The sequence below is a fragment of the Pan paniscus genome, chromosome 20 (assembly GCF_029289425.2).
Source record: "Pan paniscus chromosome 20, NHGRI_mPanPan1-v2.0_pri, whole genome shotgun sequence".
Taxonomy (NCBI): domain Eukaryota; kingdom Metazoa; phylum Chordata; class Mammalia; order Primates; family Hominidae; genus Pan; species Pan paniscus.
The window spans coordinates 4,785,179-4,808,539 of record NC_073269.2 but is presented as its reverse complement, the minus strand read 5'-3'; the positions used below and the strand labels follow the sequence as shown (position 1 = coordinate 4,808,539).

The window sequence follows — 23,361 nt, the reverse complement described above, 5'->3', positions numbered from 1 at the left end:
CCATCATCCTTCCCATCATCCTTCCCATCATCCTTCTCCATCATCCTTCCCATCATCCTTCTCCATCATCCTTCTCCATCATCCTTCCCATCATCCTTCCCCATCATCCTTCCCCATCATCCTTCCCATCATCCTTCTCCATCATCCTTCCCATCATCCTTCTCCATCATCCTTCTGCATCATCCTTCTGCATCATCCTTCTGCATCATCCTTCTCCATCATCCTTCCCATCATCCTTCTCCATCATCCTTCTCCATCATCCTTCTCCATCATCCTTCCCATCATCCTTCCCATCATCCTTCTCCATCATCCTTCTCCATCATCCTTCTCCATCATCCTTCTCCATCATCCTTCCCATCATCCTTCCCCATCATCCTTCCCCATCATCCTTCCCCATCATCCTTCCCATCATCCTTCTCCATCATCCTTCCCATCATCCTTCTCCATCATCCTTCCCATCATCCTTCCCCATCATCCTTCCCATCATCCTTCCCCAACATCCTTCCCCATCATCCTTCCCATCATCCTTCCCATCATCCTTCCCCATCATCCTTCCCATCATCCTTCCCATCATCCTTCTCCATCATCCTTCTCCATCATCCTTCTGCATCATCCTTCTGCATCATCCTTCTGCATCATCCTTCTCCATCATCCTTCCCATCATCCTTCTCCATCATCCTTCCCATCATCCTTCCCCATCATCCTTCCCATCATCCTTCCCCAACATCCTTCCCCATCATCCTTCCCATCATCCTTCCCATCATCCTTCCCCATCATCCTTCCCATCATCCTTCCCCATCATCCTTCCCATCATCCTTCCCATCATCCTTCTCCATCATCCTTCCCATCATCCTTCCCCATCATCCTTCCCCATCATCCTTCCCCAGCATCCTTCCCAGCATCCTTCCCAGCATCCTTCCCCAGCATCCTTCCCCAGCATCCTTCCCAGCATCCTTCCCAGCATCCTTCCCCAGCATCCTTCCCATCATCCTTCCCCATCATCCTTCCCCATCATCCTTCCCATCATCCTTCTCCATCATCCTTCCCATCATCCTTCCCATCATCCTTCTCCATCATCCTTCCCCATCATCCTTCCCCATCATCCTTCCCATCATCCTTCCCCATCATCCTTCCCCATCATCCTTCCCATCATCCTTCCCCATCATCCTTCCCCATCATCCTTCCCCATCATCCTTCCCATCATCCTTCCCATCATCCATCATCCTTCCCATCATCCTTCTCCATCATCCTTCCCATCATCCTTCTCCATCATCCTTCCCATCATCCTTCCCATCATCCTTCCCATCATCCTTCCCATCATCCTTCCCATCATCCTTCCCATCATCCTTCCCTATTATCCTTCCTGTCATCCATCCTCATCATCCTTCCCAGCATGTGACGCCCTCTCCCGGCACCGCCCACGTTTTGCTCTCCCAGATGTCACCAGAGGGCGCTCGTGAGCTCTGATTGGGACGCGTCCCTGCTCACACGTCACCCACGTCCCCACAGTCCACAGGCCGTGCAGGACCCACCGCATCGGCTTCCTCCCGGCTCCTCTTCTCCTTGCTCACGCTGCTCCAGCTGCACGGGCCTCGTCGCTGTTTGTCCTACACACCAGGCAGGTCCTGCCCCAGGGCCTCTGTGCGTGCAGTTTCTGTCAGCCTGGAATGCGTCGCCTGCCTCCTGAGTTCGGCTTCTCCTCTGGTCTCTGCTGAAGCGTGACCTTCTCCGCGAGGCTCCCGACCTCCCAGTTCACATCGCAGACGCTCACACCACCAACCACCCTGTGGCTGACCGTCACAGTTACTGCCTGAGACCGTCATTACTGCAGTTACCACTGTACCGCCTGAGACCGTCATTATAAGACTGAACGAAGGGACAAACGTAGAAAATGATAACAAGAAACAAAGGAAACTTTTAAATAGAAATGAAAACTTAAAAGTAACTATTTTAAAGCAAGGGCAACATGGGGAAGAAGAAGTGAGAAGAAAAGAGAGAAGAAGGGACCGGGCGTGGCGGCTCACGCCTGTCATCCCAGCACTTTGGGAGGCGGAGGCAGGCGGATCACAAGGTCAGGAGATTGAGACCAGCCTGGCCAACATGGAGAAACCCCGTCTCTACTAAAAATACAAAATTAGCCGGGCGTGGTTGCGCACGCCTGTAATCCCAGCTACGCGAGAGGCTGAGGCAGGAGGATCACTTGAACCTGGGAGACAGAGGTTGCAGTGAGCTGAGATTGCGCCACTGCACAACAAGGTGAAACAACAAGGGTGAAACTCCATGCCCCACCCCCCAAAAAAAAAAGAAAAAAAGAAGAAGAAAAGGGCTCCCTGCTCCTAGTGAGCAAAGGCAGCTTCCTGAGCTTCTACAGCCCTTAGTATTTATTGGGTAACAAGAGCAGAGAGGAGGAGGTAACGATTGAGCAGCTGCTTAATTGATCACAGGTTCATATTGTTACTGACGGGCTTCAATTATGCCTAATCATAGGAAATATTTGTGCCTGGGTGGTGACGGCCCTCAGCAGCCCTTCTGCACGGCGGACGCAGTTTGTCAGTTTGCCAACATTCTGCATTTATGAGAACAGTTTGCTGTTTACTCATGTAGCCCCCCAGTGGTATACCGAGTTGATCACGGCCGTCAGTCTTTCGGCCTCCAACACCCCCTTCGCCCACGTTTCCTCCATAGCGCGACGTGCCCTCTGCACTCACGTAAGTTTCACTTATCTGCCTGCCTGTCTCCAAGGGAAAGGGAGGACGAGGAACTTGTGTGTTTTGTCCCCTCCCGTTTTCCCAGCACCTGAGCAGGGCCTGGCCCCAAATAAACACTGGCTGAATTCCTAATTACGGTGAGAACAAGGGTCTTGGGAGCACCGACGGAGTCACCTCCCACCCAGGACACCCAGGCCGGGCAGTGACGTCCCTCGCCTGCAGCCGGCAGCTGGGCGGGTGGACGTGGGACCGGCGTCCGGCCTCTCATCCAGTCCAGCCTCCCTTTTTTTCACTGTTGGGATTTAGTCTCTTCTGTCGAGCAGGCAGGATTAAAATCAGGGCTCATCTGCATGGGTGTTGAATTCATTTGCATCTCATTTGCAAGCTCTTTGCTTGGCAGTTGCGACAAGCTCTGAGCTGAAGACAGAGTTGATAGAATCTAGTGCGATCAGATCAGAAGGGGACTGGAGGCTGGAGGGGCCCCAGCTCGTTCTGGCGAGGCTGCCGGCCCTCAGCGTCCTCCCAGCAACGCGCTGTCGGCTTGGCCGGCTTCCCATCCTGTCTTCCCTGTGTTAGCTTTTGGTTCCACCCCACGTAAAATGGGGAAACGGAGGCAGGTGGGGCCGAGTCCTGGCTGGGACCTGGTTGTAGGGTTCTGGCAGCCCAAGTCATAGAGGGGAAACTGTGTCAACTGGGGCCGAGTCCCGGCTGGAACCAAGTCTCTGGCTCTCTGCCTTTAGTGGCTGTCTGGTGTGGCCTGGACCTGGTGACCCGGATGTGAGGAGGGATGGGGTTGGGGGAACACCTTCCAGGCCCCTGTCCCCTCTGTCTCTTTAGCCCTGGGAGCCCCTGGGGTCCTGCACTTCGGCTGGTTTTGGTGAAGGAGCAGCTTTGGCCAAGGGAGGTTGGGGTCTTTCCTCCTGTCTCCCTCCTCGGCACCCATCCCTGCTGTGGCTCTGGAGTTGTGCTGCCTCTGGAAACGAGCAAATGGTGTGTCCAGGGTTGGGCAGTGACAGGGCCTGTGGGCTGGGGGCCCTCGTGACCGAGGAAGGGGCCAGCGAGGGTTGGTTTGCTGGCAGAGGCATCTCAGGTAGAGAGAGCTCAGGCAGAGGCCAAGGTGGAGACCGTCTTAGGGGCTCGAGGGAGGGAAAGCAGGTCCGGATGGTCAGAGTACAGCAGCAAAGGGGAAGGAGCAGGACGAGAGGACAGGGGGAGGTGGAGACGAGGCCGTGCAGGGCCTGCGTGCCGTGGCGTGGTGCATGTCTGCAGTCCCAGCTACTCGGGAGGCTGAGGCAGGAGAATGGCGTGAACCTGGGAGGCGGAGCTTGCAGTGAGCCGAGATCATGCCACTGCACTCCAGCCTGGGCGACAGAGCGAGACTCCGTGTCAAAAATAAATAAATACACAAATAAAAATAAAAATAAAGACCAGCTTTTTTGGGATGGGGAGGAGGCGTTCTTTTTTTCTCTTTTTTTTGATTTTGACGTGGAGTCTCGCTCTGTCACTCAGGCTGGAGTGCAGCGGTGTGATCTTGGCTCAGTGCAACCTCCACCTCCAGGGTTCAAGCGGGTTCAAGCGAGTCTCCTGCCTCAGCCTCCTGTGTGGCTGGGATTACAGACGTGCACCACTGTGCCCAGCTAATTTTTTTATTTTTAATAGAGATGGGGTTTCACCATTGTGGCCAGGCTGGTCTCGAACTCCTGATCTCAAGTGATCCGCCTGCCTCGGCCTCCCAGAGTGCTGGGATTACAGGCATGAGCCACAGTGCCCGGCCAAGGGATTATTTCTACAGTTTTCAATATCATGGATTCTACTGTTATCTTTACAATCTTCCTTATACTTACTCTTGTTTTCCTAGCTTCTTAGGTGGAAACTTAGGCCCAGGCTGGAGTGCGGTGGCACAATCTTGGCTCACTGCAGCCTTGGCCTCCTTAGGCTCAAGTAATCCTCTCACCTCAGCCTCCTGAGTAGCTGGGATTACAGGCACACACCACCACTCCTGGCTGATTTTTGTATTTTTTGTAGAGATGGGGTTTCACCATGTTGCCTAGGCTGGTCTTGAACTCCTGAGCTGAAGCAATCTGCTTGCCTTGGCTTCCCAAAGTGCGGGGATTACAGGTGTGAGCCGCTGTGCCCAGCCTTCTTTTCTCGTATAAAAATTTAAAGCAACCATTTTCCCTCCAAGTACTTCTTTAACTGCATCCTACACAGTTTAATATGTTGATTTTTTATAGTCATTTAGTTTGAAAATTTTCTAACTTCCTTTGTGATGACTTCTTTGATGTGTGGGTTATTCAGAAGTATGTTGTTTAACTTCTAAATATATTTGGGGGATCCTGGATATCGTATTGTTGGTGATTTCTAGTTTAATTCCTTTTTCACCAGATAATATGCTCTGTAAGTTTCAAAAGTTTGATATGTACTAAGACTTGTTTTATGATCCTTTATGTAGACTATACCATTTTGATTAAAAAATTTTAAAACATGCAATACATTAAAATTACATTGCAGGGTGAAGTGTATAATTGTATGGTATGTGAATTATATCAATAAAGCTGTTAAAGATGACACTGCAGGCCACGCACGGTGGCTTACGCTTGTACTCCCAGCACTTTGGGAGGCCGAGGTGTGTGGATCACCTGAGGTCAGGAGTTTGAAACCAGCCTGGCCAACATGGTGAAACCCCATCTCTACTAAAAATACAAAAAATTGGCTGGGTGCGGTGGCTCATACCTGTAATCCTGGCACTTTGGGAGGCTGAGGCGGTTGGATCACAAGGTCAAGAGATCGAGACCATCCTGGCCAACGTGGTGAAACCCCGCCTCTACTAAAAATACAAAAAAATTAGCTGGACATGGTGGTGTGTGCCTGTAATTAGCTACTAAAAATACAAAAAAATTAGCTAGACGTGGTGGTGCATGCCTGTAATCCCAGCTACTCGGGAGGCTGAGGCAGGAGAATTTCTTGAACCCTGGAGGCGGAGGTTGCAGTGAGCCGAGATCGCGCCACTGCACTCCAGCCTGGGCGGGGGAGCAAGACTCTGTCTCAAAAAAAAAAAAAAAAAAAAAAAAAAAAATTAGCCAGGCGTGGCGAAACCCCATCTCTACTAAAAAATATAAAAATTAGTCAGGCGTGGTGGCGGGTGCCTGTAATCTCAGCTACTCAGGAGGCTGAGGCAGGATAATCGCATAAACCCGGGAGGCAGAGGTTGCAGTGAGCCGAGATCGCACCAGCGCACTCCAGGCTGGGTGACAGAGTGAGACTCTGTCTCAAAAAAAAAAAAAAAATTACACTGCAAAAGGCTCCAAAAAATACAGAAACAAACAAGGAAGAGACAGGAAGGTGCATCTCATCTGGCAGTTTTCTGAGCCTCTTCTTGGAGCCTCACGCAGTGGTCGCCTTCAATGTATCAAAATCCATTGTGGTTTAAATCTCGGCGGCATCTGGGAGGCAGTGAGGACGGCTCTCACCTCCCCTCTGTCCTCGCCGCTGCCCCAGGGCCTCTGCACGGCTGCCTCCTCACCTGCTTTGGGACTGTTCAGTTTTACCTTCTCTGCGGGGCTCACCCGCACCCACACTGCTACCCTGGGCCCCAAACCTGTCTGCGTTTTCCCTCACGTTCAGTGCCTCCTCATACACCAGACTGTGTTCACTTATCACATTTACTGACGACTTTCCCTCTCCCATCCTGAGAACATCTCCTTTTTCATCTGTTCGTGTCCAGTTCTCACCACCCCCAACAGAGGCTGGTACACAGTAGGTGCCCAGTACATGCTTTGGCAGGAATGAGTGACAGGATGAGGCAGTGAATGCTTCCTGGCTCAGAGCTGAAACTCCCAGAGTTGTGCACTTGCTGGATGACCTTGGGCTGTGCCTCAGTTTCCCCAGGTGTAGAAACGGGGCCACGCCACCCACGACCCCGCCAGGCCCTCCTGCTGCAAGGCTGTGGGTGTCATGTTTGCAGGTCTAGTTCCTTGGGGCCGGCCCTGGCCCCAGCTGCCCAGCTCTGCCGGCTCCCGGGAGACGCACTCTGCTGACACCGGACTCTTTCCTGGACCGTCCAGCCGCCTGGCCGACACTCGATCCCGGCCCCACTTCCAGGCCAGTGTCCGGCCGACCAGCCTGCCTCGGGCCAGGGCCCCACGACTCCCTGCTGCGGGACAAGGGGCCGTCTGTGCGGCTGTGGTCGTGGGAGGGTGTGGTGAGGCCGTGAAGGTGGGGACGGTGCCTGGGCCTGTGGCCGCCAGAGCTGCTGCGGCTCAGAAGTTAGCACCAGGCCCCGTGGGTGCTGTGGGGGCCATCGCCTGCCCACCATGGGGACCCTCAGCTGCGACCCCACCCCACGGCTGGCCACAGCCCCCCTTGGCCGGCGAGTGACGGAGGGCCAGATTCCGGAGAGCGGCCTGAGGAAGTCCTGTAGGACGGCCACCCTGGAGAACGGTGCGTGTCAGCCGCGGGGGATGGGTGGGACCCTTTCCTGCTCCACTCCCCCTACTTCTGGGGCTTCTGGAATGTTCTGGGAGCCCAGCAGGAGGCAGGAGTTTCAGGCAAGTCCTTGCCCTTCCCCAGACCTCAGTTTTCCTTCCGGCAGGATGGGTGTGGACACGGGGTTGCCATGAGCCCTGAGTATGTGTCTGTCCAACGGAAGCTGCGTGCTTTGCCAGCCGGGTCCCCTTCCAGGGGCTGTGGGTACAGCAGTGGGCAAAGCCACAGCGATCGTGCGGGAGACGCGGGGAGGTGGGAATATTTCCAGCGTGGCCCTCAGGGACGGGCGCCCTAGACAATGCGGGGCAGGGCGAGGGGCGCGTGTGCGGAGGCGGCTCTGCTGGGAGCCACATCAGCTGCTGGCCTCGGTGAAGGCCCAGGACGGGCCGCAGTTTCCTCACCCACAATTAGCGGCTGGAGTCAGGCCCCAAGCCAGGTCCTCGGGCTGGTTCTGTGGTCTCTCCTGATCCCTGTGGCATCGAGATTCTGCAGAAGCCACAACACATGGCGTCTGTGACTGTGTATCTCTGGGAGGCTCAGGCCTCAGTCTCCCCATCTGTGATCATGTATCTCTGCCTGGGCCTCAGTTTCCCCACCTGTGACCGTGTATCTCTGCCTGGGCCTCAGTTTCCCCACCTGTGACCATGTATCTCTGCCTGGGCCTCAGTTTCCCCATCTGTGACCATGTATCTCTGCCTGGGCCTCAGTTTCCCCATCTGTGACCATGTATCTCTGCCTGGGCCTCAGTCTCCCCATCTGTGACCGTGTATCTCTGGGAGGCTCAGGCCCCAGTCTCCCTGTCTGTGCCCCAGGGTGAGGGGGGCTGCTGTCCCCAGCTTTTCCTCTGTGATTCATGTCTGACTCACAATGCAGGCATCACATTTTGTCCCCGATGGGCAGCAGCCTCTTGCTCCCCGGGGCCCCCAATCCTCACCATGGAGGAAGAGGGGAACCCAGGCTAAGGCTCAGGAGCTGGGTCCAGGGCTCCTTCCTCAGAGAATCTGGGCCCAGGCGGTGACCTGAGGGCTTTGGGCTGCAGGCTCGGGGCCAGGCTTGTACGTCCTGCCGTCCACCGTGGGCTTCATCAACCACGACTGCACCAGGGTGGCCAGTCCTGCCTACTCACTCGTCCGGAGGCCCAGTGAGGGTAAGGTGGGCAGGCGGGCGGCTGGAGGCTTCCCTGATCCTCCAGTCTCCCCCCAGGAGCACTGATGGGTCTCCTTACCCCTTAGATCCAGGCCCCCAGTTAGTGCGGCAGGAAGCAGGCAGGGCTGGGCTGTACAACCTGCTCCACCTCCTACTTGCTGTGAGACCTCAGGCAAGCTGCTGTCCCTCTCTGTTTTTTCATTGATAAAGAGAATGGAAGGAGAAAGAGCGCAGTAGGGAGGTGAATACCTGTACCTGCCTTCCCGTGTTTGCAATTCCTTGCTGCTCGGACTCAGGCAAATTGCTTAAGTGCTTTGCAACTCAGTTTCTGTTAAAAGTTAACAACAGTAGGCCGGCGCGGTGGCTCACGCCTGTCATCCCAGCACTTAAGGAGGCTGAGACGGGCAGATCACGAGGTCAGGAGATCGAGACCATCCTGGCTAACGCAGTGAAACCCTGTCTCTACTAAAAAAGCGAAAAAATTAGCTGGGTGCGGTGGCTCACGCCTGTCATCCCAGCACTTTGGGAGGCCGAGATGGGCGGATCACAAGGTCAGGAGATCGAGACCATCCTGGCTAACGCAGTGAAACCCCGTCTCTACTAAAAATACCAAAGAAAAATTAGCCAGGCGTGGTGGCGGGCGCCTGTACTCCCAGCTACTTGGGAGGCTGAGGCAGGAGAATGGCGTGAAGCCGGGAGGCGGAGCTTGCGGTGAGCGCCTCTGCACTCCAGCCTGGGCGAAAGAGTGAGACTCTGTCTCTAAAAAGAAAAAAAAGAAAGTTAACAATAGTAACAAAAACATTAACATAATATTAAAAATAATAACAGACTCCATACTGGCCTGTTGTAAGGATTAGATGCCTTTTTGAGATTCATTAAGTGAGGATTAAATGCTTTTAAAAGTAGCTGCAAAGCTGGGTGTGGTAGTGTGCACCTGTGGTCCCAGCTGCTGGGGAGGCCCAGGCAGGAGGATCACTTGAACCCAGGAGGTCGAGGCTGCAGTGAGCTATGATCGCACCACTGCACTCCAGCCTGGGCGACAGAGTGAGACCTCGTCTTAAAACAAATTTAGGGCCGGGCGCAGTGGCTCACGCCTGTCATCCCAGCACTTTGGGAGGCCAAGGCGGGCGAATCACGAGGTCAGGAGATCGAGACCATCCTGGCTAACATGGTGAAACCCCATCTCTACTAAAAATACAAAAAATTAGCCGGGCGTGGTTGCAGGCGCCTGTAGTCCCAGCTATTCGGGAGGCTGAGGCAGGAGAATGGCGTGAACCCGGGAGGCAGATGCTGCAGTGAGCCGAGATCACGCCATTGCACTCCAGCCTGGGCGACAGAGCGAGACTCCGTCTCAAAAAAAGAAAAGAAAAGAAAACAAAAACAAAAACAAATTTAAGAAAAAGAAAAAATAGTAAGTGCTCAGTAAACGTGTGCTGTCGGGTGTGAGGCTGAGCCCTGAGCCCCAGTTTCTCCACCATGAAGGTGGGGGCTCCCCGGGCCTGGCCCGTCTCACAGGGCTGTGGTGTATCTCTGTGGACATTCCCGGCTGCCTGCGGGAGGGCAGGCATGGGGTGGGCCGGCTCGCTGTGCCACGGGCTGGTGGCCTTGCCCCATGGTGCCTGCTCCTGTCTAGAACGGGCGCAGTGAAGCAGCTCCGGCGTGGACCCCGCCCGGCACCCAGGGAGCTGTTGGTGTTCATCAGTGGCGCTGCTGCCACGGGCCAGCAGGTCTCAGGGCTCCCAAATTCCATCCCTCCATTTTCTACCGCTGCTTCAAGGTCCCAGCTGGGCTGGGAGCGCGGTTGGAAGGGTCTTGTGTGGGGATTTGGACAGAGGCCTGCTGGGAGGGGCGGCTGGAGGAGGGGCAGGACAGCAGCCTGTTCTCAGCCTTCAGAATGAGCAAAAATCCCAGCCCACACTGGGACTCAGGAAGCTGCAAGGGGTCCCAGAATGCCAGTGAAGGCGTCAGCACCCCCTGTCCCCAGGACTGGCTTAAGAACTTAGCCTATGGGCCGGGCGTGGTGGCTCACGCCTGTAATCCCAGCACTTCGGGAGGCCGAGGCGGGTGGACCATGAGGTCAGGAGATCGAGACCATCCTGGCTAACATGGTGAAACCCCGTCCCTACTAAAAATACAAAAAATTAGCCGGGCGTGGTGGCGGGCGCCTGTAGTCCCAGCTACTCGGGAGGCTGAGGCAGGAGAATGGCGTGAACCCGGGAGGCGGAGCTTGCAGTGAGCCAAGACTGTGCCACTGCACTCCAGCCTGGGTGACAGAGCGAGACTCCGTCGCAAAAAAAAAAAAAAAAAGAACTTAGCCTATGACCCAGACCGATCTGAGTTCCCAGGTTCAAATCCAGTCTCAGGACACCTCCTGGGCCCGAGAGAGCGTGGGGAGGCTGGTGGACTGGGGATCGTGCACACTTTGCTGAAGGCCCAGGGTAGGCTTCTTGGAAGTGGAGCATGGGATCTGGGTTTTGTAGGATGAATAGGAGTTTGGTGGAGCCCCCAGAAGAACTGAACTCCAGGCAGAGCCTGCTTTGTAGGCTGAGGCCTTGAGATGAGTGATGTCATGATGAGCTGGGGTGTGTTCATTTCTCACGGGGCACTGAGCCAGGGGTTGGGGAGGGCAGAAGAAAAGGCTGGAAGGTTCCAGGTGCAGGGTAGAGGCCAAGGTCAGTGCTTCAGCATGGGGAGTCCTGATGGCCAAGCCCTGCACAGTGAGCACTTTGAGGCGAGTCTGTGGTCACGTGAGTGAGGCCCAGGCATCTGCGGATGGGCGATGGGATTATGACCAGGGATTTGTTTTTCTTTTTCTTTTTTTTTTGAGACTGAGTCTCACACTATCGCCCAGGCTGGAGTGCAGTGGCGCGATCTCGGCTCACGGCAACCTCTGCCTCCCGGGGTTCAAGTGATTCTCCAGCCTCAGCCTCCTGAGTAGCTGGGACTACAGGCGCCCACCACCACACCTGGCTAATTTTTTGTATTTTTAGTAGAGACGGGGTTTCACCCTGTTAGCCAGGATGGTCTCGATCTCCTGACCTTGTGATCCACCCACCTCGGCCTCCCAAAGTGCTGGGATTACAGGCGTGAGCCACTGTGCCTGGCCTCTTTTCTTTTTTTTGAGACTGAGTCTCACTCTGTTGCCCAGGCTGGAGTGCAGTGGTGCGATCTCGGCTCACTGCAAGCTCCACCTCCCGGGTTCAAGCAATTCTCCTGCCTCAGCCTCTTTGAATAGCTGGGATTACAGGCACCCGGCACCACGCTTGGCTAATTTTTGTATTTTTAGTAGAGACAGGGTTTCACCATATTGGCCAGGCTGGTCTCGAACTCGTGACCTCAGGTGATCCACCCGCCTCAGCCTCCCAAAGTGCTGGGATGACAGGCGTGAGCCACCGCACCCAGCCATGATCAAGGGTTTCTAATAAAAAATTAGTAGGGCGTGGTGGTGCATGCCTGTGGTCCCAGCGTTAGGAGGCTGAGGTGGGAGGATTGCTTGAGCCCAGGAGGTCGAGGCTGCAGTGAGCCATGAACCACTGCACTCTCCAGCCTGGGCGATTGAGTGAGACACTCCCTCAAAAAAAAAAAAAAAAAAAATCTCCCCAGCCTCTTCCAGTCCTGGGGGACTGTATTTGCCCAGGGCCTGGGGAAGGGGCTAAAAATAGACCCCCTCCCTCCTGCCAGTCTAACAAAGGATGAGGCTGTGGCTAAGGGTCAGTGATCACCCTTGGAGTCTGGCCAGTGAGCCTGCGTTGGGGATCACAGTGTATGTGCAAGTACCTGTGCCTGTGGAGGGGAGGTCTGAAGCCGTGTCTGGGCCACACTGCGTGCCACGGACTCCTCAGGAGAGGGCAAAGGTTTGGATGACGTTTCGGGGAGGTCTGGAGCCGTGTCTGGGCCACACTGCGTGCCACGGACTCCTCAGGGGAGGGCAAAGGTTTGGATGACGTTTCGGGGAGGTCTGGAGCCGTGTCTGGGCCACACTGCGTGCCACGGACTCCTCAGGGGAGGGCGAAGGTGTAGATGACGTTTCCTCCCTCACCCGTGGCTCACTGCCACGTGTACTGCGTGTGTGCACAGACGGTCTGTGGGGTCGTGAACACCGGTCACGCTGCTACACACAGGTGCCTGCGCATCTGTCACTGGTTGTGCTTTGGCGTGGCAATAATGGTGAAAGCAGCAAACGGTCCCAATCGCGAAGCGCAAGGACACAGGATCACTCCCTTCTGTGGATCCTCTCACTTTTTGATTTTCTCAACATACTGATGAGGAAAATAGGCTTAGGATAAATAACTTGGCCAAGGTCACCAGCTCACAAGAGGCCCTGCTGGATTTGAACGTGGTCCAACGCCGAGCCCCTCTCTTAAGCATGCGACCTGCCAGGAAGCCGAAGCCCTGGTTCAGAGCCTACTCGCTCTTGTCACTCTTTATGTACAGTTTTTTTTTTCTTTTGAGACTCTGTCTTGCTCCGTCGCCCAGGCTGGAGTGCAGTGGCGCGATCACAGCTCACTGCAGCCTCAACCTCCCAGGCTCAAGTGATCCTCCCCCTTCAGCATTCCGAGGAGCTGGGACCCCAGGTGCATGTCAACATGTCTGGCTAAGTTTTAAATTTTTAGTAGAGACGGCATCTTGCTGTGTTGCCCATGCTGGTCTCAAAGTCCTGAGCTCAAGTGACCCTCCTGCCTCGGCCTCTGAAAGTGCTGGGATTACAGGTGTGCACCACCACACCCAGCCTAATTATGTCCAGTTCCAACAAACCCACGAGCTGGTTCTCCAGCCCACACCTGCGCAGAGGTTAGAGGGGCAGAGGTGGCTACAAACAGCAGCAGAGCAGAATCACTTTGATTGTGAGGAGACAGAGTCAGAGCAGAGACCTGAGGCACCCAGTTCAGGCAGCCACAACTCAGGGCCCCTGGGGTGACCCCTCCGAGATGGGACTGGGGTGGCCTCTGACCTGGTGGGAGTGTCTCGGGGCCAAGAGGGGCACTGAGGCCGGGCGGTGGGGCAGGCACTGTCTTCAGAATCACTCTCAGCACTCTGGGCTCCTCTCCCCAGCACCACCTCAGGACACCAGCCCGGGCCCCATCTACTTCTTGGACCCCAAAGTCACACGCTTTGGCCGCAGCTGCACCCCTGCCTACTCCATGCAGGGCCGGGCCAAGTCTCGGGGTGAGTACTGGAGCCAAGCAGCCGCACAAGGACCTGCTTTCCAGGGTCTCAGCGACTCTCCTGCCCTGTCCTCCCTCCCCGTCTTATCCTTGGAGTTCTTAGAATGCAGAGTCTTTGGAGTGATCAAATCCAAGGGACACAGAGGAGTGGCCGCCACTGCAGTGCCCACTGGGGCTGGGAGAACTGAATGAGTGAAGTGGGTCAGGATGACAGAGGCCCTGGGCACACATGGCCACAGAGGCAGCTGGCCTAGGTGTCAGGAGGTGAGAGGTGAATGGGGACTGTGGCAAATCGGCAGTGTCCTTCACAGGCACCCAACAGTTTGCCCGCACACCTGACGCACCTGCCTGACTCTATTCTCCCATCCACCTGCCCACTCACCCACCATCTATCCATCCACCCTCCACCCAACCATCTACCCACCCGTCCATCCACCCTCCACCAACCATCTATCCACCCATCCATCCACTCATCCATCCACCCACCCACCCAATCACCCACCCATCCATGTATCCACCTGCCCATCCACCCACCCACCCAACCACCCACCCATCCATGTATCCACCTGCCCATCCACCCTCCACCCAACCATCTATCCACCCGTCCATCCACTCATCCATCCACCCACCCACCCACCCATCCATCTATCCACTCATCCTTCCACCCTCCACCCAACCATCTATCCACCCGTCCATACACTCATCCATCTACCCATCCACCCAACCACCCACCCATCCATCTATCCACCCGCCCATCCACCCTCCACCCAACCATCTATCCACCCGTCCATCCACCCTCCACCCAACCATCTATCCACCCGTCCATACACTCATCCATCCACCCACCCATCCATCTATCCACCCGCCCATCCACCCTCCACCCAACCATCTATCCACCCGTCCATCCACTCATCCATCCACCCACCCACCCACCCATCCATCCATCCACCCGTCCATCCACCCTCCACCCATCTATCCACCTGTCCATCCACCCTCCACCAACCATCTATCCACCCATCCATCCACTCATCCATCCACCCACCCACCCAACCACCCACCCATCCATCTATCCACCCGCCCATCCACCCTCCACCCAACCATCTATCCACCCGTCCATCCACTCATCCATCCACCCACCCACCCACCCATCCATCCATCCACCCATCCTTCCACCCTCCACCCAACCATCTATCCACCCGTTCATACACTCATCCATCTACCCACCCACCCAACCACCCACCCATCCATCTATTCACCCGTCCATCCATCCTCCACCCAACCATCTATCCACCCGTCCATCCACTCATCCATCCACCCACCCACCCACCCACCCATCCATCTATCCACCCATCCTTCCACCATCCACCCAACCATCTATCCATCCATCAATCCACTCATCCATCCACCCACCCAACCATCCACCCACCCACTCATCCATCTATCCACCCATCCATCCACCCTCCACCCAACCATCTATCCACCCGTCCATCCACTCATCCATCCACCCACCCACCCACCCACCCCTCCATCTATCCACCCATGCTTCTACCATCCACCCAAACATCTATCCATCCTTCAATCCACTCATCTATCCACCCACCTAGCATCCACCCTCCCAACCATCCACCCACCAACTCATCCATCTATCCACCCATCCATCCACCATCTACCTAACCATGTATCCACCCATCCATTCACTCATCCATCCACCCACCCACCCATCCAGCCATCTATCCACCCATCCATCCACCATCTGCCTAACCTTGTATCCACCCATCCATTCACTCATCCATCCACCCACCCACCCATCTATCCACCCATCCATCCACCCTCCACCCAACCATCTATCCACCCATCCATCCACCCACCCGCCCACCCACCCATCCATCTATCCACCCATCCATCCACCATCCACCCAACCATCTATCCACCCATCCATCTACCATCTACCTAACCATGTATCCACCCATCCATCCATTCACTCATCCATCCACCCACCCACCCACCCATCTATTCACCCATCCATTCACCCTGCACCCAACCATCCATCCACCCACCCATCCACCCACCCATCCATCTATCCACCCATCCTTCCAGCATCCACCCAACCATCTATCCATCCATCAATCCACTCATCCATCCACCCACCCAACCATCCACCCATCCACGCATCCATCTATCCACCCATCCATCTATCCACCCATCCATCCACCCACCCATCCACCCACCCATCCATCCATCTATTCACACATCCATCCACCATCCACCCACCCACTCATCCATCCACCCACCTACCCATCTGTCCAGCTATCCACCCACCCACCCATCTATCCACCTACCCATCCATCTGTCCATCCTTTCACCTACCCACTCATTCATCTATCCACCCACCCACCCACACAACCATCTATCTACCCATCCATCTACCCACCCACTCATCCCTCCACCCACCCATCCATCCACACACCCATCCACACACCGACCTGCACCCATCCACCCACCCACCTGCCTGCCCATCTACCTATCCACTCATCCATCTATCCAACCACCCACCTACCCATCTATCCACTCACCCATCCAGCCAACCATTCACCCATCCACTCACCCATCCACCCACCCACCCATCTATCCACCCACCCACTCATCCATCCAACCATCTACTCATTCACCTACCCATCAATCCACACACCCTTCCACCCGCCCATCCAACCACATACCCATCCATCCACCCATCCACCTACCCATTCATCCATCCACTCACTCATCCATCCATCCATCTACACATCCATCCATCCCCCATCCACCCACTCATCTATTCATCCATCCATCCATCCATCCACCCATCCACCCGCCCCTCCTTCCACCATCCACCCAACATTCCATCCACCCATCCATCCACTCATCCATTGACCCACCTAGCATCCACCCACCCAGCCATCCACCCACCCACCCATCCATCCATCCACTCATCAACCCATCCATCCATCCATCCATCCACCCACTCACCCATCCACCTATCTATCCATCCTTCCACCCATCCATCCATCCATCCATCTATCCACCCATCCACTCACTCATCCATCCATCCATCCACCCACCCTCCCACCCATTCAGCCACCCACCTACCCACTCATCTATGAATCCTTCCTTTTTTCCTTCTACCTATCAACCATTCCATCCATCCATCCATCCATCATCCACTCATCCATCCATCATCCACTCATCCATCCATTTACAAATCCCTTCATGAACCATTCACTCCCCGCTCAACCACTCACCTCCTACCTATCCTGTTCACCCATCAACTCAGACAGTCAACTGCTGGAGAGTTGGAGTAGATTTGACATGCCTTCCTTTTTATGGGGTCCCAGTCTGGTGGGGCAGTTAGATGCAGGTGCAGACCATCCCACCTCAGTGTGCTCACGTCTGGAGAGAGGGGAAAACCCAGGCTGCGGGGCTCAGGAAGGGCTGTGAGGGCTCTACCCTGGATGGTCTGGGGAAGGCAGCAGGGAGGAGGGGTGGAAAATGAAGGCATGCTTGGCCCTGGGTCCAGCTTGGGCAAAGTCCTGGAGGCTTGAAACACAGACCATGTGTATGGAGGATGGGGAAGGGAGAGAAAGGCACCCGGGCTGCTTGAGAATCGTTGTGAGCTCGAGGGTGCATGTGGGCCAGGGGGAGCCAGGCCGGGTCTCTGGGCAGGTGAGGACATCAGTGCCACCTTTCCTTCCCCACTCTCTCAGGTCCGGAGGTGACGCCAGGCCCTGGGGCCTACAGCCCAGAGAAGGTGCCCCCTGTGTGCCATCGGACACCGCCGGCTTTCACCCTGGGCTGCCGCCTCCCCCTGAAGCCCCTGGACACCTCAGCCCCTGCCCCTAATGCCTACACCATGCCCCCTCTGTGGGGCTCACAGATCTTCACCAAGCCCAGCAGCCCCAGCTACACGGTGGTGGGCCGCACACCCCCCGCCCGCCCCCCGCAGGATCCTGCTGAGATACCAGGCCCGGGCCAGTACGACAGCCCGGACGCAAACACCTACCGCCAGCGCCTGCCTGCCTTCACCATGCTGGGGCGGCCCCGGGCCCCGCGACCCCTGGAGGAGACCCCCGGCCCTGGCGCCCACTGCCCAGAGCAGGTCACCGTGAACAAAGCCAGGGCTCCAGCGTTCTCTATGGGCATCCGCCACTCGAAACGGGCCAGCACCATGGCCGCCACCACGCCCTCCCGGCCTGCGGGGCACAGGCTGCCCGGCCGCTGCTGCTAGGCCAGGCCTGTTTCCCACACAGTGAACGGGGGCTGGCGGGCCTCTCCTGGGGCCTGGCTTTGGCTGGAGGGGCTAGAAGGCGAGAGGGGCTGGGAAAGGAGTCTTCCCTCCCCTTTCCTGAACTGTCCAGGTCCTTCTAGGACACCTGATCCTTCCAGTCCCTGGGGGCTGTGACCCATGGCCCTGTGCAGGGTGCAGGGTGAGTCTCCTTCCAGTGCCCCAGTTTCTTCTAGGTCACGCCAGGCCAGGCCAGGCCAGGCTGGGAAAGGGACACCTTCCGGCCCTCCCCAGTAGCTGGCTGGAGATGGAGCTTCCTGTGTCCCAGAACTCGGCGTCCAGCCCCACTAGGGCCTAGGTCCCCATCACAGCTTGGGTTAGCCCCGGTCCCAGCCCAAACTCAGGCTGGAGGCAGCCCCGAGGCCTGTGCCTTTCCCACTCCACCTTCTACAGTTGCTTAGCCAATAAACCTTTCCTGGGCTGGAGAGCTGTCAGCATCACATGTGCTTACTCATTTAACGTGTCTTTTTTTTTTTTTTTTTTGAGACGGAGTCTCGCACCCCCGCCCAGACTGAAGTGCAGTGGCGCGATCTTGGCTCACTGCAAGCTCCGCCTCCCGGGTTCACGCCATTCTCCTGCCTCAGCCTCCCGAGTAGCTGGGACTACAGGCGCCCGCCACCACGCCCCACTAACTTTTTGTATTTTTAGTAGAGATGGGGTTTCACCATGCTAGCCAGGATGGTCTCGATCTTCTGACCTTGTGATCCTCCTGCCTTGGCCTCCCAAAGTGCTGGGATTACAGGCATGAGCCACCGAGCCCGGCCTTAACGTGTCTATTGATGTCACAGAAAAGAGACCCGAACGCCGCCCTCCAGAGCCAGACCCGTAGCCCTCCAGTGCCCAGGGGGTCTGAGAGACCAGAAGAGAGATCCAGGGCAAGGGGAGGCTGGAGGTGGAGCCAAGCTTTTGAGTAGGCAGCCAGGTAGGCTTCCTGGAAGAGGCAATATTGAAGCTGGGTTTTGAAGGATGTATAGGAGCTTGAGGTATTCTAATATCTGCCATCAGTAGCTGCTTGCTATGTTTTGGATATTAATAAAGATCATCTAGACTTCATAGCAACTCAGGACCAGGGGCATCTACTGAGAGGAAATGGTGCTTTGGAGAGACTGGACATTTGTCCTGGGGCATGCTGTGAGCCCCCACCTCAGTCTGATGTCAGGATTTGAACTCTGGATGTTGGACTCAGTTCCTGCCACTGTCTCCAAGGGACAGGAAGGAAACACACCGGGGGTGCCGTGTGACTGAGCCCTCTGTGTGCCAGGGAGGGATGGTACCTGGACCACCTTACAAACCTCCCATCCAGAAAGACCCTAATCCCGGAGCTTGGGAGGGTGCGACACTGCCCCGGGACCTCCCTGAGGGATGCAGCCTGGGAGGCATGCAGGGCGCAGAGAGGGGGTGGTGGGGCTGCTCTCTCCTCAGCCCACAGCCCTCAGCCTAGGGCCGCCAAACCTGTCCCACCCTTTACCCATTAGGTGAACACACCCCAGGACCCAGCAGCCTGGATCCCCTGCATATGCCTGGACACGCACCCAGACACAGCGTCCACCCTGCGCACAACACACACACCGCGCGCAGGTCCAGCCGCGGCTCCAGCCCGACCAATCGCGCCCACGATCTGCTCCTCCCGCGGACGCGCAGGGGCTGAGTCCGACACGCGCCGCGGCAGAGACGGCCAATCGCGGCCGCGCGCCTCGCTCCCCTCCCCCACCTCCCCGGCCCCGCGGGCGGCGCCGGCTGTGATCTCATCCCCTGAATTATCGATCGGGCTCCGGGCAGCCTCGCCCCTCCCTCCCTCCCCACCTGCCAGCGCGTCCCGGCCCCTCCCTTTGTTCCCGGCAATCAGCCCTGCTTGGGGCGGGGCAGGTGCAGGGGAGCTCCAGCCAAGTCGGGCCAGGAGGCTGGGTCCCGGGGTGACAGTGACACCCCGTTTTCTGGTGCAGAAGGAACCGACCCTTGAGGCCAGGGAAGGTGCGGCCGGTCTCGGAGAGGTTGAGGCTGGGGACGGAGCGACCGGCCTGGGAGGCTGAGGCCCAGAGCTCAGATGAGCTGGTGCGGGACTGGGCTCCCCAGAAGTGAGGGAGGAAGGGCCGCGACCCTCCAGCCCGCTCCCCTGGGTTACAGCCGGAGAAACTGAGGCCGGGACAGGCCGCAGAGCAGGGGCCCGGCTCCGCTCCTAGCCCCGCCCCCTCCCCACCCCCCCAGAGCCGGCACTCCTGGGTCTGAGCCTCGTCTGTGAGCCCTCGGCCGCGCCCCTTCCCCTCCCCGCGCCTCAGTTTCCCCACTAAGAAATAGGGGTGACCCTAAGGTACCTTCTAGCTGGAACAACGGAGAGGGAGGGGCTGACCTTAGGGTCTGGGGTTCTCTTTTCCCTGGCCGCGCCTCCCCGGGCCTCAGTTTCCCCACTAGGAAATAGGGGAAAGAAGGGATGTGGAATTTCTAAGCTTCTCCAGCTCGGTCCTTCTGGGAACTTGGGCAGCGGGCGGGGGTGGGGGGCGCAGCGGGGAGGGTCGCTGACGGGGTTCTGGGTTCAGAGCCCCGTCCCGCCTTGGCTGCGGGTTCCAGGCCAGCGCCCGGTGTCCTCGGAGGGCCTCAGTTTCCCCAGCCTCGCGGCCAGGCGCCGGGACGAGGAGGGCCGGGGTCCCAGGGGCGCAGCCCCCCGCGGCTGCGCGTTGGGCCGGGCGGATGACATCACCGGGCCGGGGGGGCGGGAGGGAGCGGGCGGAGCGGGAGGGCTTCCTCCGCGCCAGGCGCAGCGCCCGGTCGGGCTCCGTCGGGCGGCCGCGGCCATGACGCAGGGTCCGGGCGGGCGCGCGCCCCCGGCGCCCCCCGCGCCCCCCGAGCCCGAGGCGCCCACCACCTTCTGCGCGTTGCTGCCCCGAATGCCGCAGTGGAAGTTCGCGGCCCCGGGCGGCTTCCTGGGCCGCGGCCCGGCGGCGGCGCGGGCGGCTGGGGCCTCGGGGGGCGCGGACCCCCAACCCGAGCCGGCGGGCCCGGGGGGCGTCCCGGCGCTGGCGGCCGCCGTCCTGGGCGCCTGCGAGCCCCGCTGCGCCGCGCCCTGTCCCCTGCCCGCGCTCAGCCGCTGTCGGGGCGCGGGGTCGCGGGGGTCGCGGGGCGCGCGGGGGGCGGCGGGGTCCGGGGACGCCGCCGCCGCCGCCGAGTGGATCCGGAAGGGCAGCTTCATCCACAAACCCGCGCACGGCTGGCTACACCCCGACGCCAGGGTTCTGGGGCCCGGGGTCTCCTACGTCGTGCGGGTGAGTCCCCCCCACCCCGCCGGGAGCCCGTTCGCGGCGGCCTCCCCTCCCCCACCCTCTCCTCCGGGACCCCCGGACCCCGCGAGCCAGGTGTCCCCTCCCCATCCTTCCTGCTCTCCCGCCACCCCGGACCCCCATCTCCGGCCGGCGCCCGGCGGCTGCCCCCACCCGGAGGCGCTGGGGTCCGGGTTCCCACGGCGTCACGTGGGGAGGGGCGGGGAGAGGGCGGCGGGGGAGGGGCGCGCATGCGCAAGTGCACCGCCCCCCACTCGGACTGGGCGGGCGATGCCGAGAGCGGCGAGCGGCCGGGGCGTCTCTGCCACCGGAGCCCCCTGGACAGCTGTTCACGAATGACAGACGGGGCCCGAGACGCTGGCCCGCGGTGGGGGTGCGGGAAGGGCTGTTTGGAAAGGGGCTGGCGCCCGGACAGACCCCAGGATTCCAGATGGGAGGCTGCAGGGACTTCCAGGGCGGCCAAAGAAGCGGCCTTTGTTTATTTATCCTGGGTCTTACGATAAATGAACCTTTTCAAACACACGGGGAAGTCGGGCGCCTGGACACAGCACGCCTCCACCTAGGAGGGTAACCTTCCCTTCTGCTGACGGGTCTGCCCCTCTCTGTGGTTTATAGTAAACCGTGTGAAGTCACCTGCAGGGGTGACAGCACCGTGCATAGTCCCCCGTCTTCTGAGAGAGCAGCTGTCCTACAGCTGCAGTCATTACGGCGTCTGGGAAGATGATCAGCCACTCCCGCACGCCACTGCCGGTGGGTGCTCCCAGCTCCTCCCGGCCTCTGCGGCCAGGAACATTAGCCTGTGTTCGCATTGGGTTGTGTCTTTGCTTTTCTGGACACTGAGTTCAGTAGGGTCCTTCCCTCTACACTGAGTTGAGAAGGGTCCTTCCCCTTACACTGAGTTCAGTGGGGTCCTTCCCCCTACGCTGAGTTCAGTGGGGTCCTTCCCCCTACGCTGGCTTCAGTGGGGTCCTTCCCCCTACGCTGGCTTCAGTGGGGTCCTTCCCCCTACACTGAGTTGAGAGGGGTCCTTCCCCTACACTGAGTTCAGTGGGGTCCTTCCCCCTACACCGAGTTGAGAAGGGTCCCCCTACAATTCCTGTGCCGTAGGAGTCTGACCTTATTCGGGAACGGGGTCCTTGCAGATGTAATCTAGTTAAGATGAGGCCTGGCTGGATCAGGGGTCTCTGTAAGGAGAAGGAACTTTAGACTCAGATGCACAGAGGAGCGGGCCGTTAGGAGACAGGCAGAGGTGGGGGCCTCAAGCCCGGGCCCACCAAAGCCTGTGGGAGCCCCCAGAAGCTGGCTGCGAAACCTCACTCCCCCACGTGTGGTCCCCAGGCGCGCTCGGCCTGCGCAGTACAACCGGCTTCTGCCTCCCCAGGACCCGCTTCCGCCTCCCCGGAACCCTCTTCCGCCTCCCCAAGACCCGCTTCCGCCTCCCCAGGACCCGCTTCCTCCTCCCCGGAACGCGCTTTCGCCTCCCCGGGACCCGCTTCCGCCTCCCCAAGACCCCCTTCTGCCTCCCCGGGACCGGCTTCCGTCTCCCCAGGACCCGCTTCCGCCTCCCCGGAACCTACTTCCGCCTCCCCAAGACCCCCTTCTGCCTCCCCAGGACCCGCTTCCGCCTCCCCGGAACCCACTTCCCCGTCCCCCGGAACCCACTTCCGCCTCCCCAAGACCCGCTTCTGCCTCCCCGGGACCCACTTCCGCCTCCCCAAGACCCGCTTCTGCCTCCCCAGGACCTGCTTCCGCCTCCCTGGAACCCGATTCCGCCTCCCCGGGACCCGCTTCCGCCTCCCCGGAACCCGCTTCTGTCTCCCCGGAACCCGCTTCCGCCTCCCCAAGACCCGCTTCCGCCTCCCCGGGACCCACTTCCGCCTCCCCAAGACCCGCTTCCGCCTCCCCGGAACCTACTTCCGCCTCCCCAAGACCCCCTTCTGCCTCCCCGGGACCGGCTTCCGTCTCCCCAGGACCCGCTTCCGCCTCCCCGGGACCCGCTTCCGCCTCCCCCGGACCCGCTTCCGCCTCCCCCGGGTCTGTGCAGATGCCAGGCCTGGTTGGGTCTGTTTTCCCTGGTGGCATCGGGCCGCCCTCGCCGTCTCCCGGCAGTTTGTCCTACAGGTTTAACGCCGACGGCAGGCGTGTTCCACGGAGGACGCGTGGGCTTCCTTCACACCACATCCATCGGGACCAGTCAGGTGTGGCCATTGGCCGTGGATGTAGGATTTAGAATGTTCAGAATTCAGGCGCCAGGGTTGTTGGGGCTC

The 23,361-nt window shown here is 58.5% G+C and overlaps 2 protein-coding genes across 6 annotated transcripts in view; both read left to right on the top strand.

The window, feature by feature from the left end:
* CIMAP1D (CIMAP1 family member D) overlaps nucleotides 1-19,569 on the top strand; it is a 47,644-nt gene extending 28,075 nt beyond the window's left edge. The window contains exons 4-7 of one of the 4 annotated variants that reach the window (XM_055103790.2): nucleotides 1,510-7,148; nucleotides 8,233-8,340; nucleotides 13,392-13,505; nucleotides 17,245-19,569. In XM_055103790.2, coding sequence (XP_054959765.1) covers nucleotides 7,022-7,148; nucleotides 8,233-8,340; nucleotides 13,392-13,505; nucleotides 17,245-17,765 — 870 coding nt within the window. In that variant the 5' untranslated portion in view covers nucleotides 1,510-7,021 and the 3' untranslated portion in view covers nucleotides 17,766-19,569. The remainder of the gene's footprint in view (nucleotides 1-1,509; nucleotides 7,149-8,232; nucleotides 8,341-13,391; nucleotides 13,506-17,244) is intronic. The other 3 variants (XM_055103792.2, XM_063600727.1, XM_055103791.2) reach the window with 3 other exon arrangements.
* Nucleotides 19,570-20,592: 1,023 nt separating this feature from the next.
* The window catches only part of SHC2 (SHC adaptor protein 2), a 64,393-nt gene continuing 61,624 nt past the window's right edge, over nucleotides 20,593-23,361 (top strand). Inside the window, exon 1 of one of the 2 annotated variants that reach the window (XM_034950974.3) lies at nucleotides 20,593-21,079. In XM_034950974.3, the coding sequence (XP_034806865.1) occupies nucleotides 20,612-21,079 (468 nt within the window). In that variant the 5' untranslated portion in view covers nucleotides 20,593-20,611. The remainder of the gene's footprint in view (nucleotides 21,080-23,361) is intronic. The other variant, XM_034950973.3, reaches the window with a different exon arrangement.